General features: G+C 38.0%; 1 protein-coding gene across 4 annotated transcripts in view; it reads right to left on the reverse strand.

Moving 5' to 3' along the window:
• LOC123559591 (zinc finger protein 675-like) overlaps nucleotides 1–15,146 on the reverse strand; it is a 161,006-nt gene that overhangs the window by 105,654 nt on the left and 40,206 nt on the right. For 3 of the 4 annotated variants that reach the window (XM_045351546.2, XM_053552550.1, XM_053552552.1), the window contains 2 exons: nucleotides 9,944–11,229; nucleotides 9,533–9,678 (listed from right to left, as the gene is read on the reverse strand). In XM_045351546.2, the coding sequence (XP_045207481.2) occupies nucleotides 9,533–9,678; nucleotides 9,944–11,229 (1,432 nt within the window). Of the gene's footprint in view, nucleotides 1–9,532; nucleotides 9,679–9,943; nucleotides 11,230–11,585; nucleotides 11,642–15,146 lie in introns of all 4 variants that reach the window. The other variant, XM_053552551.1, reaches the window with a different exon arrangement.

Here is a 15,146-nt window from a genome sequence, read left to right on the forward strand (position 1 = left end):
TTCCTGGTCACTGTGACCTTGACCTTTGACACACTGACCTCAAAATCAATAGGGGTCATCTGCTGGTCATGATCAACCTCCCTATCAACATTCATGATCCTAGACCCAAGCGTTCTTGAGTTATCATCCGGAAACAGTTTTACTGTTCAGGGTCACTGTGACCTTGACCTTTGACATACTGATCTCAAAATCAATACCGGTCATCTGCTGGTGATGACCAACATGACCAACCTCCCTATCAACTTTCATGATCCTAGGCCCAAGCGTTCTTGAGTTATCATCTGGAAACCGTTTTACTAATCAGGGTCACTGTGACCTTGACCTTTGACATACATATCTCAAAATCAATAGGGGTCATCTGCTGGTGATGACCAACCTCCCTATCAACTTTCATGATTCTAGGGCCAAGCATTCTTGAGTTATCATCCGGAAACGGATTGGTCTACATACAGACCGACCGACCGACATACAGACCGACAGACATCTGCAAAACAATATACCCCTCCCATTGTGACCCCCCAGGGCGGGCCTTATCATATCCTAGGGGGACAATCTTTGTAGAGCCCACTTGATGATGCTACATACTAAATATCAAAGCCCTAGGCCTTATGGTTTTGGACAAGAAGACTTTCAGTTTTTTCCTATGTAAGTCTATATAAACAATGTGACCCCCGGGGCGGGGCCATATTTGACCTTATGGGGATAATTTGAACAACCTTTGTAGAGGCCCACTAGATGAATATCAAAGCCCTAGGCCTTGTGGTTTTGGACAAGAAGATTTTTAGTCTTTCCTTTTGGTTGCCATGGCAACCAGAGTTCTGTACGGAATTCAATTATTTGAATTTTTTTTAAAGAAGACCATGCAAGAATCATCCCTGTGAAGTTTCATCAAAATTGGCTTTAGGAGGAGATGTTGTTTAAAGGCAAGAGTAAACGGACGCCGTACCGATGGACGGAAGGACGCCTTATGGTGAGCGATCACAATAGCTCACTCTGAGCCTCTGGCTCAGGTGAACTAAAAAGTAAGTAAGTAGGTCATAATTAAGACTATTCAAAATGAATATCGGAATCTGTATCAAACAAGAGATCACAGAGTGATCTTGGCGCTCACCAATGAGCCATTTTGAATGTTCCAAATTTCAAGACTAGCTCAAGGTCAAATTTCATTTCGGTACACAACATTGTGCATGTGGTCCAAATTTAAAAGCTGTAGCTTGAGAAATGAGAAAGTAGGTCACTAGATCAATTTCAAGGTCCAAGTTCATTTCGGTACACAAAACTATGCATCCCCAGGGCTTCAAATTTGAAGGCTGTAGCTTGAGAAATGTGAAAGTAGGTACTAGGTAAAAATCAATGTCAAATTTCAATTCAGAACACAAAATTATGCATGTGGTCCAAATTTGAAGCCTGCAGCTTTAGAAATGTGAAAGTAGGTCACTAGGTCAAAATCAAGGTCAAATTTCATTTCAGAACACAAAACTATGCATGTGGTCCAAATTTGAAGCCTGTACCTTCAAAAATGTGAAAGTAGGTCACTACGTCAATGTCAAAGTTTGTTTCGGTACACAAACCTATGCATGTGGTCCAAATTTAAAGACTGTAGCTACAGAAATGTGAAAGTAGGTCACTAGGTCAATGTCAAGGTCAAAGTTTGTTTCGGTACACAAACCTATGCATGTGGTCCAAATTTGAAGGCTGTAGCTACAGAAATGTGAAAGTAGGTCAGTAGGTCAAGATCAATGTCAACTCGTGTCAAGATTCATCTTGCCACTCAAAACTATATATGTGGTCCAAATTTGAATGATGTAGGTTATGGACAAGAAGATTTTAAAAGTTTTTCCCTATATAAGTCAATATGAACCATGTGACCCCAGGGGCATGGCCATATTTGACCCTAGGAGGATAATTTGAACAAATTTGGTAGAGAACCACTAGATGATGCTACATTACAAATATCAAAGCCCTATAGCCGTTGTGGTTTGGACAAGAAGATTTGCAAAAATTTTCCCTATATAAGTCTATGTAAACCAAGGGTGGAGCCATATTTGACTCCAGGGGAATAATTTGAACAATCTTAGTAGAGGACCACTAGATGATGTCACATACAAAATATCAATGCCCAAGGCCCTGTGGTTTTGGACAAGAGGTTTTTCAAAGTGTTTCCCTATATAAGTCCATGTAAACCATGTGACCCCTCCCCATGGCAAAGCCATATTTGACCCTAGCGGGATGATTTGAACAGACTTGGTGGAGGACCATTAGATGATGCTACATACCAAATATCAAAGCCCTAGGCCCTGTGAATTTGGACAAGAAGATTTTCAAAGCTTTTCCTCTGTAAGTCTTTATAAACCATGTGACCCAAACGGTGGGGCCATATTTGACCCTAAGGCCGCACCAAACTGATTACCTGTTCGTCGGATTTCCCACATCAATTTGACGGGAAATGAAAAAAAAATATTTTAATTTTTTTTGACCGCCCACACCTGGCTTATTCTTTGCGCTGAGTCGAAATCAATAGGAACGAAAAACAAGAGGGCCATGATGGCCCTATATCGCTCACCTGTTATCATTGCACTTGAGGGCAAGAAGGTCTTCAGAAAAAATATCTAAGTCCAAAGAACAGTAACAACAAAATGAAGAAATTTAACCAAAAAAACAAAAAAATTCTTACAAGGTACAGATATGTCAAAATACACGTAAAAATTGGAGGTACCATCCATGTTATACCACAGAAAAGTGGTCTCGGTTTTTCCCTACGGCCAATAATAAAAAAGTTACTAAAAATAAGCTATTTATAGTAACGTAAAAGGGAAGTAATTAAAAAAAAATTACTGTAAGTGAACATAAGAAGGATCTGCCAAATAAATCTGTTGACATAAATGAAATTTCAGATCAGTATCTTCATTAGTTACGGAGATATACCCATTTTAATTTGAAATAAAGGGAGGTAATTTGATATAAAATCAGTCCATAGTTATCTACCCTGATTGGCTCAGTCCAACTAATGACAATAATGAGATTTCAAATAAGTCCTACAAGTACTTACTGATATAAATTCATTTTTATTACAATCAGGGGAGGTAATCAGATATAAAATAACTCTGGAACCTACAATGGATCTCATTTGTCATGGAATCCAAGATTTATTGTTGATGAAGATATTTTGGAAGTTTGTATCAAATCAAACCATAAATGAAGTCTCTATATGGCTGCAAAAGCCGAAATAGCCAATTTTGGACCTTTAAGGGGCCATAACTCTGGAACCCATGATGGAATCTGGCCAGTTCAAGAAAGGAACCAAGATCTTGTGGTGATACAAGTTGTGTGCAAGTTTGGTTAAAATCAAATCATAAATGAAGCTGCTATTGTGCAGACAAGGTCAAAATAGCTAATTCTGGCCCTTTCAGGGGCCATAACTCTGGAACCCATAATGGAATCTGGCCAGTTCAAGAAAGGAACCAAGATCTTATTGTGATACAAGTTGTGTGCCAGTTTGGTAAAATCAAATCACAAATAAAGCTGCTATTGTGCAGACAAGGTCAAAATAGCTAATTTTGGCCCTTTCAGGGGCCATAACTCTGGAACCCATAATGGGATGTGGCCAATTCTAGAAAGGAACCGAGATCTTATGGTGATACAAGTTGTGTGCAAGTTTGGTTAAAATAAAATCATAAATGAAACCACTATTGTGCAGACAAGAAATTGTTGACGCACGCATGCACGGACAGACGGACGGACGGACAAAGGGTGATCACAAAAGCTCACCTTGTCACTATGTGACAGGTGAGCTAAAAAAAGAGAGGAAATTCCGAAGTTTAACCGCACCTTGCTTGTAATTTATCAGAACATCGGAAGAACATGTTCTCTGACACAGCCGCCTCTTCGACTACGTAGTCTCCCTACCGCATAGAATGGATACTTACCCCGGTAGTATCAGTTTATTCGATTAAATTTTTGTAATATTCGATCATTAAACAATCGGGCATAACAAAATGGCAGCGCCCTATGTCTTTTTAGTTTATGCCGAGATGACGAACGGCAAGTATTTCCAGCAACAGCTGTTGAGATTTCCCCGAGCTGCAGTTTTACAGAGTTGTTTAGGGTTGCTGCCCTATACAATAAGATGAATCCTTCCGCAGATACATTCGTATAAAACCCACCAAGGGCATTGTGTGTTTTTTAAACGTAGGTTTCTGTTTTTGACTTTTGTTGATTCTTTATTTGGTTTGTGTGATATGAAAGATGATACATGACAATACATCAGGAATTCTAGACATTTGCTTATACGTCACTCAAAAGTGTCAACATTTGTTTTTGTTTACTTTGTATAGTTTTGTACAGTCAAACCCTCAAAGTGCTTGATTTTCATTTGATTTCTGACAGTAAAACCCAGCCTGCTAGCACCGAATAGTACCACCTCAGATAACATTCTTCGAGTTCTTTGAGTGCTGTGTGATCTGCATTTGTAATAGATACATGTTGTCCAGCACTTCAAGGGTTAAAAGGTCTAACGTCACGAGCAGAGAAAAATTTTAAGTGATATGGGATAAATAAGACATTTCAGAATAATAATAGCACTGATATATTTCTTACTTTTTATTGTATGTATCACACATTATACATTCAATACTCCAAAGACAATGCTGTCTGAATGTTATGTCACACACATTTTTTTGCCGGCTTATGAATATTTGGTGTTAAACATTACACGAGCAATTATTTACTCCTTTTTTTTATAATTTCGCTCGCTTCAATAAATGATGACTTGAAAAAAAAAAAAAAATTTTCGCTTGCTCGCCCCAAATACTTTTGAAAAAAATCCGAAGAACAAGACATCAATTTGGTGTGGTCTAATGGGATAATTTGAACAAACTTGGTAGAGGACCATTAGCTGATGCTACAATCCAAATATCAAAACTCCAGGCCTTTTTTTTTTAATTTTCCTTTCAGTCGCCATGGCTGCTCCACATTCTGCATGCATTTTAATTCTTTGGGAAATTTTGATAGGGGGCCACCCAAGGATAATTCCTATAAAGTTTGGTGTAAATCTGCCCAGTAGTTTTGTAGCAGAAGATATTTTTAGAACTTGTTGATGGACAAACAATGGACATCAAGGGGTCACAAAAGCTCACCTTGGGCATTTGGCTCAGGTGGGCTAAAAAGCCATAAAAAATTATTTCAGTCAGTTCTGCCAAAATGACTGCTTTTTAAAGCAAGTGTGGAAGTGAGATCACATTTATAAACAATTACCATCAAATTGGACAGACTTTGTTCATAATAGTTGGTGCACTAAGCTATATTCCCTGTGAGGTCTTCATATTCGGTTCAGATTATCATTTTTCTTGATAACAGTATTAGCCCCACCCCCACTTCCCCGGTTATATTACTAGACAAAATGTCCGAACCTCAAACTAATTCAAACAAGAAATTTTATTGCTGACTGATAACTATTAGTTAAGAATACAATACAGGAAAAAGGTCCTCAAAAGAAATCCAAGCCAAACTCTGAAAATTAGGTGATATTTGAGGGCATTTTCCTTCAGATTTTGATTTAACAAAGTCATACAAATTTATCTACAATAAAATCAACACGCAGCTAATGCCTGACAATGTTTTGGCCAGGTTTTATGAATTAGGTGATTTAATGAGTTAAAGTTCTAATAAAGGCATATAATAAATAACCTTCAAACTAGAAAATGCTTTTGTAAAAAAGCGCATGTCTCCCCCAATGCAAAGTCCTATAGGCAAGAATTCAATAGGGGTCAGGAGCGAAAGTCAAAGAGACACTGATGGTTGGCTGCAATAGGGATCATCTACTTGGCATGTCCAGTCATCCCGCTAAATTTCAACACTCATGGCCTAGTGGTTCTCAAGTCACTGTTCAGGCTCCTGTGACCCTGACCTTTGATCAAGTGACCTCAAAATAAATAGGGGTCATGTACTCTGCATGTCCAATCATCCTATTAAGTTTCAACATTTTGGGTCAAGTGGTTCTCAAGTTATTTCCAAAAAATGATTTTACATGAACAGGCCACTGTGACCTTGACCTTTAATAGACTGACCCCAAAATCAATAGGGGTCATCTACTCTGCATGTTCAATCATCCTATGAAGTTTCAACATTCTGGGTCAAGTGGTTCTCAAGTTATTGATCGGAACTGGTTATCAATGTTCAGGCCCCTGTGACCTTGACCTTTAACGGAGTGACCCCAAAAACAATAAGGGTCATTTACTCTGCATGAACAATCATCCTATGAAGTTTCAACATTCTGGGAGTCGAGAGGTTCTCAAGTTATTGATTGGAAATGGTTTTCCATGTTCAGGCCCCTGTGGCCTTGACCTTTAACAGAGTGACCCTAAAATCGTTAGGGTTCATCTACTCTGCATGACCAATCATCCTACGAAGTTTCATCATTCTGGATCAAGTGGTTCTCAAGTTACTGACTGGAAATGGTTTTCAATGTGCGGGCCCCTGTGACCTTGACCTTTCACAGAGTGACCCCAAAATCGTTAGGGGTCATCTACTCTTTATGACCAATCATCCTATTAAGTTTCAACATTCTGGGTCAAGTGGTTCTCAAGTTACTGACTGGAAATGGTTTTCAATGTTCAGGCCCCTGTGACCTTGACCTTTAATGGAGTGACCCCAAAATCGATAGGGGTCATCTACTTTGCATGTACAATCATCCTATGAAGTTTCAACATTCTGGGTCAAGTGGTTCTCTAGTTATTGATCAGAAATGGTTTTCAATGTTCAGGCCCCTGTGACCTTGACCTTTGACGGAGTGATCCCATAATCAATAAGGGTCATCTACTCTTTATGATCAATCATCCTATCAAGTTTCAACATTCTGGGTCAAGTGGTTCTCTAGTTATTGATTGGAAATGGTTTTCAATGTTCAGGCCCCTGTGACCCTGACCTTTGACGGAGTGACCCCATAATCAATAATGGTCATCTACTCTTCATGACCAATCATCCTATCAAGTTTAAACATTCTGGGTCAAGTTGTTCTCTAGTTATTGATTGGAAATGGTTTTCAATGTTCAGGCCCCTGTGACCTTGACTTTTAACGGAGTGACCCCAAAATCAATAGGGGTCATCTACTCTTCATGACCAATCATCCTATGAAGTTTCAACATTCTGGGTCAAGTGGTTCTCTAGTTATTGATCGGAAATGGTTTTCAATGTTCAGACCCCTGTGACCTTGACCTTTGACGGAGTGACCCCAAAATCAATAGGGGTCATCTACTCTTCATGACCAATCATCCTATGAAGTTTCAACATTCTGGGTCAAGTGGTTCTCTAGTTATTGATCGGAAATGGTTTTCAATGTTCAGGCCCCTGTGGCCTTGACCTTTGACGGAGTGACCCAAAAAACAATAGGGGTCGTCTACTCCAGCAGCCCTACAACCCTATGAAGTTTGAAGGTTCTAGGTCAAATGGTTCTCCAGTTATTGCTCGGAAATGAAGTGTGACGTACGGACGGACGGACGGACGGAAGGACGGACGGACAGACGGACGGACGGACAGGGCAAAAACAATATGTCTCCTGGGGGAGACATAATTAATAAGCACTACTGAAGGGAAAAGGTAAACAAGCGGGCCAAGATGGCCCTAGATGACTAATCTGAGTATTTGTTTGTTTGTTTTGGGTTTAACGCCGTTTTTCAACAGTATTTCAGTCATGTAACGGCGGGCAGTTAACCTAACCAGTGTTCCTGGATTCTGTACCAGTACAAACCTGTTCTCCGCAAGTAACTGCCAACTTCCCCACATGAATCAGAGGTGGAGGACTAATGATTTCAGACACAATGTGGTTTATCAAATAGTCACGGAGAACATACGCCCCGCCCGAGGATCGAACTCGCGACCCCGCGATCCATAGACCAATGCTCTTACCTACTGAGCTAAGCGGGCGGGCCTAATCTGAGTAACATAATAGTGTAAACATGTTTAACATAGTGATTTCATGGAGAAAAATATTTTGACCAATTTTCATTAAGATCAGACTAAGAAACTCTTGAGTGTAAACAAGCTTTTGAAATTCTTGAGTGTAAACAAGCTTTTCCTTTGATTTAACCTGGTCACCTAGTTTATGACCCCACATGACCCAGTGTCATAAAGACTGGGTCACAACTATGGCCCCTAGGGTGTTCACAAGCTTTTCCTATCATCTGGCTTACTGACCTATTTTTTTGACCCCACATGACCCAGTTTCGAACTTAACCTAGAAATCATCAAGACAAGTTTCATAAAGATTGAGTCACAACTGTGGCCTCAAGAGTGTTCACAAGCTTTACTTTTGATTTGACATGGTGACCTATATTTTGACACCACATGACCTAGTTTCAAACTTGATCTAGAGATCATCAAGTCAAACATTCTGACCAAGTTTAATAAAGATTGTGTCACAACTGTGGCCTCTGGGGTGGTTACAAGCTTTTCCTTTGATTTGACCTGGTGACCTAGTTTTTGATCCCACATGACCCAGATTCGAACTTGACCTAAAAATCATCAAGACAAACATTCTGACCAAGTGTTATAAAGATCGGGTCACAACTGTGGCCTCCAGTGTTCACAAGCTTTTCATTTGATTTAACCTGGTGACCTAGTTTTTGACCCCACATGACCCAGTTTCAAAGCTGATCTAGAGATCATCAAGACAATCATTCTGACCAAGTTTCATAAAGATGGAGTCACAACTGTGGCCACTTAGAGTGTTCACAAGCTTTTCCTTTGATTTAACTGAGTGACCTAGTAATATTTCATGATTTCTGATGGCATGTCAATGTGTTGTTTACAAACACAACAACTTATGCATTCAAAAACTTTTTTTAACACACTTCATCCCGGGTTGTTATACCTTGTAACATACTCTTCAATGTTGTTGTCACATGATGTACAGACAACTTTATTCTTTAAATTAGCAAACTTGAGATAAAATAGGTAAAATGTGTACTTACCTACTTTCACTTTCGCCTATATCTGCCATTTTCTTTTAACTAATCTTTGCTCTTGTTTAAAATTTTAACGAACCCAAACATGTTAGACCCCCTGAATAAGTATTAGATGTAGACGTTACTTCGGAAGTCCAGATGCAATATCTCAAAAATGTACTTTGATATTTTTGAGGACTTTTTTTCTACGTTTCATTTCCTTACATACTACATTTTACACACCAAAAAGTTTATGTTTTGACCCCTCTAATTTACATGAAACACTGCTATGTACTTAGAGACAGCTAGCAAGGTAACTTAGACAATTTAAGCTTCAGCACTGATATTGTCTCTGGGCATTAACATACCGGCCCTCACTGATTTCTCGGGCACTTTATCGCTGACTGTTTGACCACCTGACTAATATGTGTTTTACTTGTATGCTTAGCTACAAATCTCACAAGTATCCCTATCAAAAGAGTAATACATTTTACCTGAAGTCTTTGCCACATGTATGTATCAAGTATTACTACATGAAGACTTGAATGCCTTGCCAAAAGATGACTCAAGTAAAACTATCAGAAAACATTTACCTGTAGGCTTTCCCACAAGTCTCACACATGTAAGGTTTCTCCCCAGAATGCTTAAACATGTGGGTTTCTAGGTACTTCTTCCGGCTAAACTTAGCTAGACATCTTTCACATTTGTAAATCTTCTCTTCATGGCTTCTAAGGTGAACCTTTAAAATGAAAGTGTGACATTAATACAAGTATGTTAATATTACGAACGAAGCTTTATTACAATGTTACATAGCGTATCATAAAACATTTACATATCGTATTAGAATAAGTAGAAAGCAAACAAACAAACAAACAAATCATGTTACACAAATCATTGGTACATATCTTATTCATCTTTGTTATAAAAGGTATCCCTGAGAAATCATTTCATTTTTTCATGCAAAAGAAAATTGTGAATCAGTAATAAGCAAGGACTGTCAATACCTTGAGGCAAGTTGGATGCTGAAACTGTTTTCCACATTTATCACAAGAAAGTTCCTTTTCTTCTTTATGAAGATACTTATGATATGACAGCATGGCCCGTGAACCAAGTTTACCACATGTAGGACATGACCATTTATCCTGTTTTTCACAAGTTTCCTCATCTTCCTTTGGATATGGAGTAGCTTTCTGAGATATTTTTCTCACTTGGCCTGCTGATATGAAAGTTTTGCTGATATTTATAGCAGACTGTTTGTCATCTACTCCTCCACTTTGCTTATCAGCGTTTTGCCTAGTATTCTGTTTATCAGTATCTTTTTCATCATCATGAACATTTGACTGATTTGTACAATCTTTATCTCCTTCATTTTCTGAGCTAACTGAGGTTATATCTAATATAACATTGGAAATCTCAGCATTTTTATTACTTGATTTATGTTTAGCACTATCACTGCAATTTTGTGCATTTTCCCCATTTGCTGATTTGCTTATAGCAATGAGAGCTTCACTTGCAGTTATTTCATCAGTTTTCTCATTGATGTTTTCCAAATTATTTAACCTTGTGTCTGTTGTATTATTTATATACTCCAGATTCCCTTTTCCACCATCTGGTTTTGATAAATTCACTTTACCTTGTCCAGTATTAGATTCTGAATCACTATTCAACAAGTAGTTCTCTGGTTCTCGCTTTTGTCTTTTAAGTTTCTTAAAGCGAGTATTGTATTCAACAGTGGTGTTTTTTCTCTTTTGATTTTCATTTTCCAATCTTTCTGATACTAACTTATGAGCCTTTCCATTCTTAACATCATTTTTGATTTGTGATACTGCACTTTTTAACTTAGTTTCCATTCCATCAAGTTTTGCAAAATTTTGGGTCTTCTGGTGTTTACGTTTTGCAATACGTTTGGATTTTCGAGTAACTTCAATGCAATCTGCTTTTACTTCTCCACCAAATGTTTGCATACTTTTAGATGGTTTTTCAAATTCATGTAAATTTTGTGTGATCAACTCAAAAATGGTCTGCTCCACTTGTGTATAAGCACATACAGAGTCAAATTTGGGGAAAGCTGTTTTAGTTACATGGTCATATGTATATGAACCTCCTTCTTGATGTCTGTCTATATGAACATGGAGGCAACAAATTGTCCTGAACTTTGTCTGACATCCTCCACATGTAAACAAACTGTCATCACGACTGTTGCTTTCATGATATCCTCTCCCGTATTTACTAAAGGATGACTTTCTTCTTTTGTTGCCAGGTATACTTTCACACACATGAGTAAACATTTCTAAAATAACACATATGGGTACACATGACAACGTACATACTAAAATATAATCTAAAGCAATTTATAATAAAAATAATATTCCTAAATTGCAAAGAATTATTTCCCAAGGCTATTAAAAAAAATCATCTTACTGTCTGCTAATCTAAATGAATCAGTCTGTAAAACACAAAACTTTTAGCCCAAATTACAATTCTCAGATAAATGTAAATATCAGTTTATTCATTTACTTTCATGAGATTAGTTTCATTGAATACAGCAGAGCATAAACAAATGACTTGTAAAGCAGTAGATTTTTATTGAAAATATTGCCAACAATGACAAAACAAGAGGGCCATGATGGCCCTTAGGTCACTCACCTGAGATACACTGCTTCTTTCAACAGTTTTGGAAGATAAATAAGCAAGGAAAATGTCTGTGAAATTATTATGAAACAGTATATTTGTACAATCGTTGTAAAGGGCCAGCAGTTTCTGACAATGAATTTAAAATTGGGCCTGCTGTTTCTAACAAAAACATTTTTAAAGTTTGCAATATACAAAGATAGGGAAGACGTGACCACAACCTCTGGCAACCATGTTTTTTGACAAATCGGAATAATTTTAACAATCTTGGAAGAGGGTCACACAAGGACCATTTTATATATAATTATTTTAAAATCAGGCCAGCAGCTTCTTAAAAGAAGATTTTTAAAGTTTCCACCACATACAAGGAAAAGTGACCACGCCCTCTGGCGGCCATGTTTTTTGACATATCAAAACTATTTTAACATTCTTGGTAGTGGGTCAAACAAGGACCATTTGTGTGGAACTATTTTAAAAACGGGTCAGCAGTTTCATACAAAAAGATTTTTAAAGTTTCCAATAACACATGTAGGGAAAAGTGACCACTGACCTTGGTGGCCATGTATTTTTCAATGAATCGGAAAAAAAATGAACAATCTGGTCACACAAGGTCCATTTGTGTGAAATTATTTTAAAACTAGAATGTGTCTGTAGGACACAGGGTGTGCCCCCACTGGTACATTTGTCACAAATAAGGGGCAATAATTCAAATGTTTGCAATGTTAATGAGGTTTAGCCTATACAAACATTTTATGAAAAGGAATCATTATTCTAGGCCGTATATTTTTGAGCTATGAGCATCACAAACAAAAACAAATATCCACTATTTCGGCTATTTCAAGGGCCATAACTCTGTAATAAGCACAGATTCTCAAGAAGTGTGAAAGGTCACATCATGATAAAGATTCAAGCAAGGTTTCATGAATTTACATTAAACACTTTTTGAACTAGGCACATAATTAGGTGGAAATGTGCATTTTTTTACTATTTCAGGGGCCATAACTTTAAAAATAGGGGGTGGAGCCAACTAAAAAATAAGAGGTGTGCAAGTTTATATCATAATAAAGACTTATGCAAGTTTTCAACCATTTATATTAAATACTTTTTGAGCTAGGTGCGTCAAAAGGTGAAAATGTGCATTTTTGACTATTTCAGGGGCCATAACTCTTATATTAGGGGGCGGAGCCAGACAAAAAATAGGAGGTGCGCAGGTTCATATCATGATAAAGACTCATACAAGGTTTAATAAATTTATATGAAATATTTCTTGAGCTAGGTGCATCACAAGGTGAAAATGTGCATTTCTTCACTATTTCAGGGGCCATAACTCTTAAATAAGGGGGCGGATCCAGACAAACTAGAGTTGTCACAGGAGTGACGAATTATACCCCCACAATATGGCCTTGTCACAGAACTAAGCCAGTGTCAAAGAGCTGAACTTGCTTGACCTTTGACCTACTGACCTCAAAATCAATAGAGGTCATCTGCTGGTCATGATCAACCCCACTATGAAATTTCATGATCCTCGGCTCAAGCGTTCTCAAGTTATTGTCCGGAAAGGGTTTAAATGTTCAGGGTCACTCTGACCTTTGACCTTTGGAACTCAAAATCAATACAGGTCAACTGCTTGTAATGATCAACCTCCCTATTAAGTTTCGTGATCCTAGTCCTAAGTGTTCTGAAGTTATTGTCCGAAAACCATTTAAATGTTCCGGGTCACTGTGACCTTGACCTGTGACCTACTGACCTCAAAATCATTAGGGGTCATCTGCTGGTCATAACCAACCTCACTATCAATTTTCATGATCCTAGGCCCAAGCGTTCTCAAGTTATCATCCGGAAACCGTTTAACTGTTGTGTGTTATTATGACCTTGACCTTTGACCTACTAGCCTCAAAGTCAAACTTGACCTGTATTTTATCATGTTACAACAGTGTACAAAAATTTATGATCCTAGACCCAAGCGTTCTAAAGCTATCATCTGGAAACCGTTGAACTGTTACGAGTCACTGTGACCTTGACCTTTGACCTACTGACCTCAAAGTAAAACTTGACCTGTATTTCATGATGTTACACCTGTGTACCAAAATTTATGATCCTAGGCCCAAGCATTCTCAAGTTATCCGGAAACCATTTAACTGTTCCGAGTCACTGTGACCTTGACCTTTGACCTACAGACCCCAATGTCGAACTTGACCTGTATTTCATGATGTTACACCTGTGTACCAAAATATATGATCATAGGCCCAAGCGTTCTCAAGTTATCATCCGGAAATCGTTTAACTGTTCAGGGTTACTGTGAGCTTGACCTTTGACCTATTGACCCTAAGTATGAACTTAACGTGTATTTTCTGATGTTACACCTGTGTACCAAAAATTATTCAAATCGGTCAAGCCTTTCATGAGTTATCATCCGGAAACCACAAAAACCTACGGACCGACCGACCAACCAACCGACAGACTGACCGACCGCCAAGCTCACTCCTATATACGCCCCCCCCCCCCCCCCGCCCTGCAAACTTCATTTTGTGGGGGTATAAAAATAGGAGGTGCGCAGGTTAATATCATGATAAAGACTCATACAAGGTTTAATCAATTACTGTAAGTGTACTTATATTAGCGCAGCTAAATTTTAGCGCAAACGCCTTAAATTGAGTAGTTTTGCATACATGTGATCTCCCGCGCGGGAGGGTCAAAATCCCGATTTTTTCACCTTGCCTCCCGTCTCCCGACCAAAACCATATTTCTCCCGCTTTTCAAAAAAAAAAAAAAAATCGGTATTATGACTGGGTTGATAATTACCGAGGAGTGCCAAACATGTTTACACAGTAAATCAAAGTGTCACCGACTGTTGTGTATTATGCATGTTTGACACACATGTAGCTGGAGGAAAGAGTTGTTTTTCACAACGGGAATTATTAATTGTTTGTTTTGATAAGGGATTAGACAAGCAGGGCCTTTTCCACCTGTCTCACAGGGCCGAATATCTGCCCATTCTCAATGCCAATTAAGCTTCATTTTTTACCAATTTGAAGCAAAAAACTCCAGTCATAAGAAATAATTCCAAACTGAATTCCACTCGGTAATAAAATCACATAAATAATTATTGGAAAAACCAACCCATTACTATTTTTAGAACAGGAGTGTTATTTCCCCTTATGGAGTAACGCCATTTTCTTCCAATGTTTACCAAATTAATTTGCTACTAAATCGGACATATTTCATTGAAAATTGGATGAAAACACACACTCATTTATTTGATAACATCAATCTACATTATTTTGGTAAGGGTAAATACATGTTGATGCATTTCTGTTTACTATTTTTCATGTCAAGATCATCAGTATTTTAATACAAAAGTGGGTGGGGTAAGGAATTTACATAATTTATTATGAGTTGTGTTCAGACCAATTTAGAGCTTCGTTTTTTTTTAGTCCTCTAGTAGAATAATGTAAATGCATGTTCACCTTTATTTCAGACCTAAATTGAGACTTTGTTTCCAAAAATTTAATCTTTTAAGAAAAGTTAAAGTTAGAACAAGAGGGAGCTTCTGTTAGATAGCATGCTCGACTTTTC

The sequence above is a fragment of the Mercenaria mercenaria genome, chromosome 10 (genome assembly GCF_021730395.1).
Source record: "Mercenaria mercenaria strain notata chromosome 10, MADL_Memer_1, whole genome shotgun sequence".
Classification (NCBI taxonomy): domain Eukaryota; kingdom Metazoa; phylum Mollusca; class Bivalvia; order Venerida; family Veneridae; genus Mercenaria; species Mercenaria mercenaria.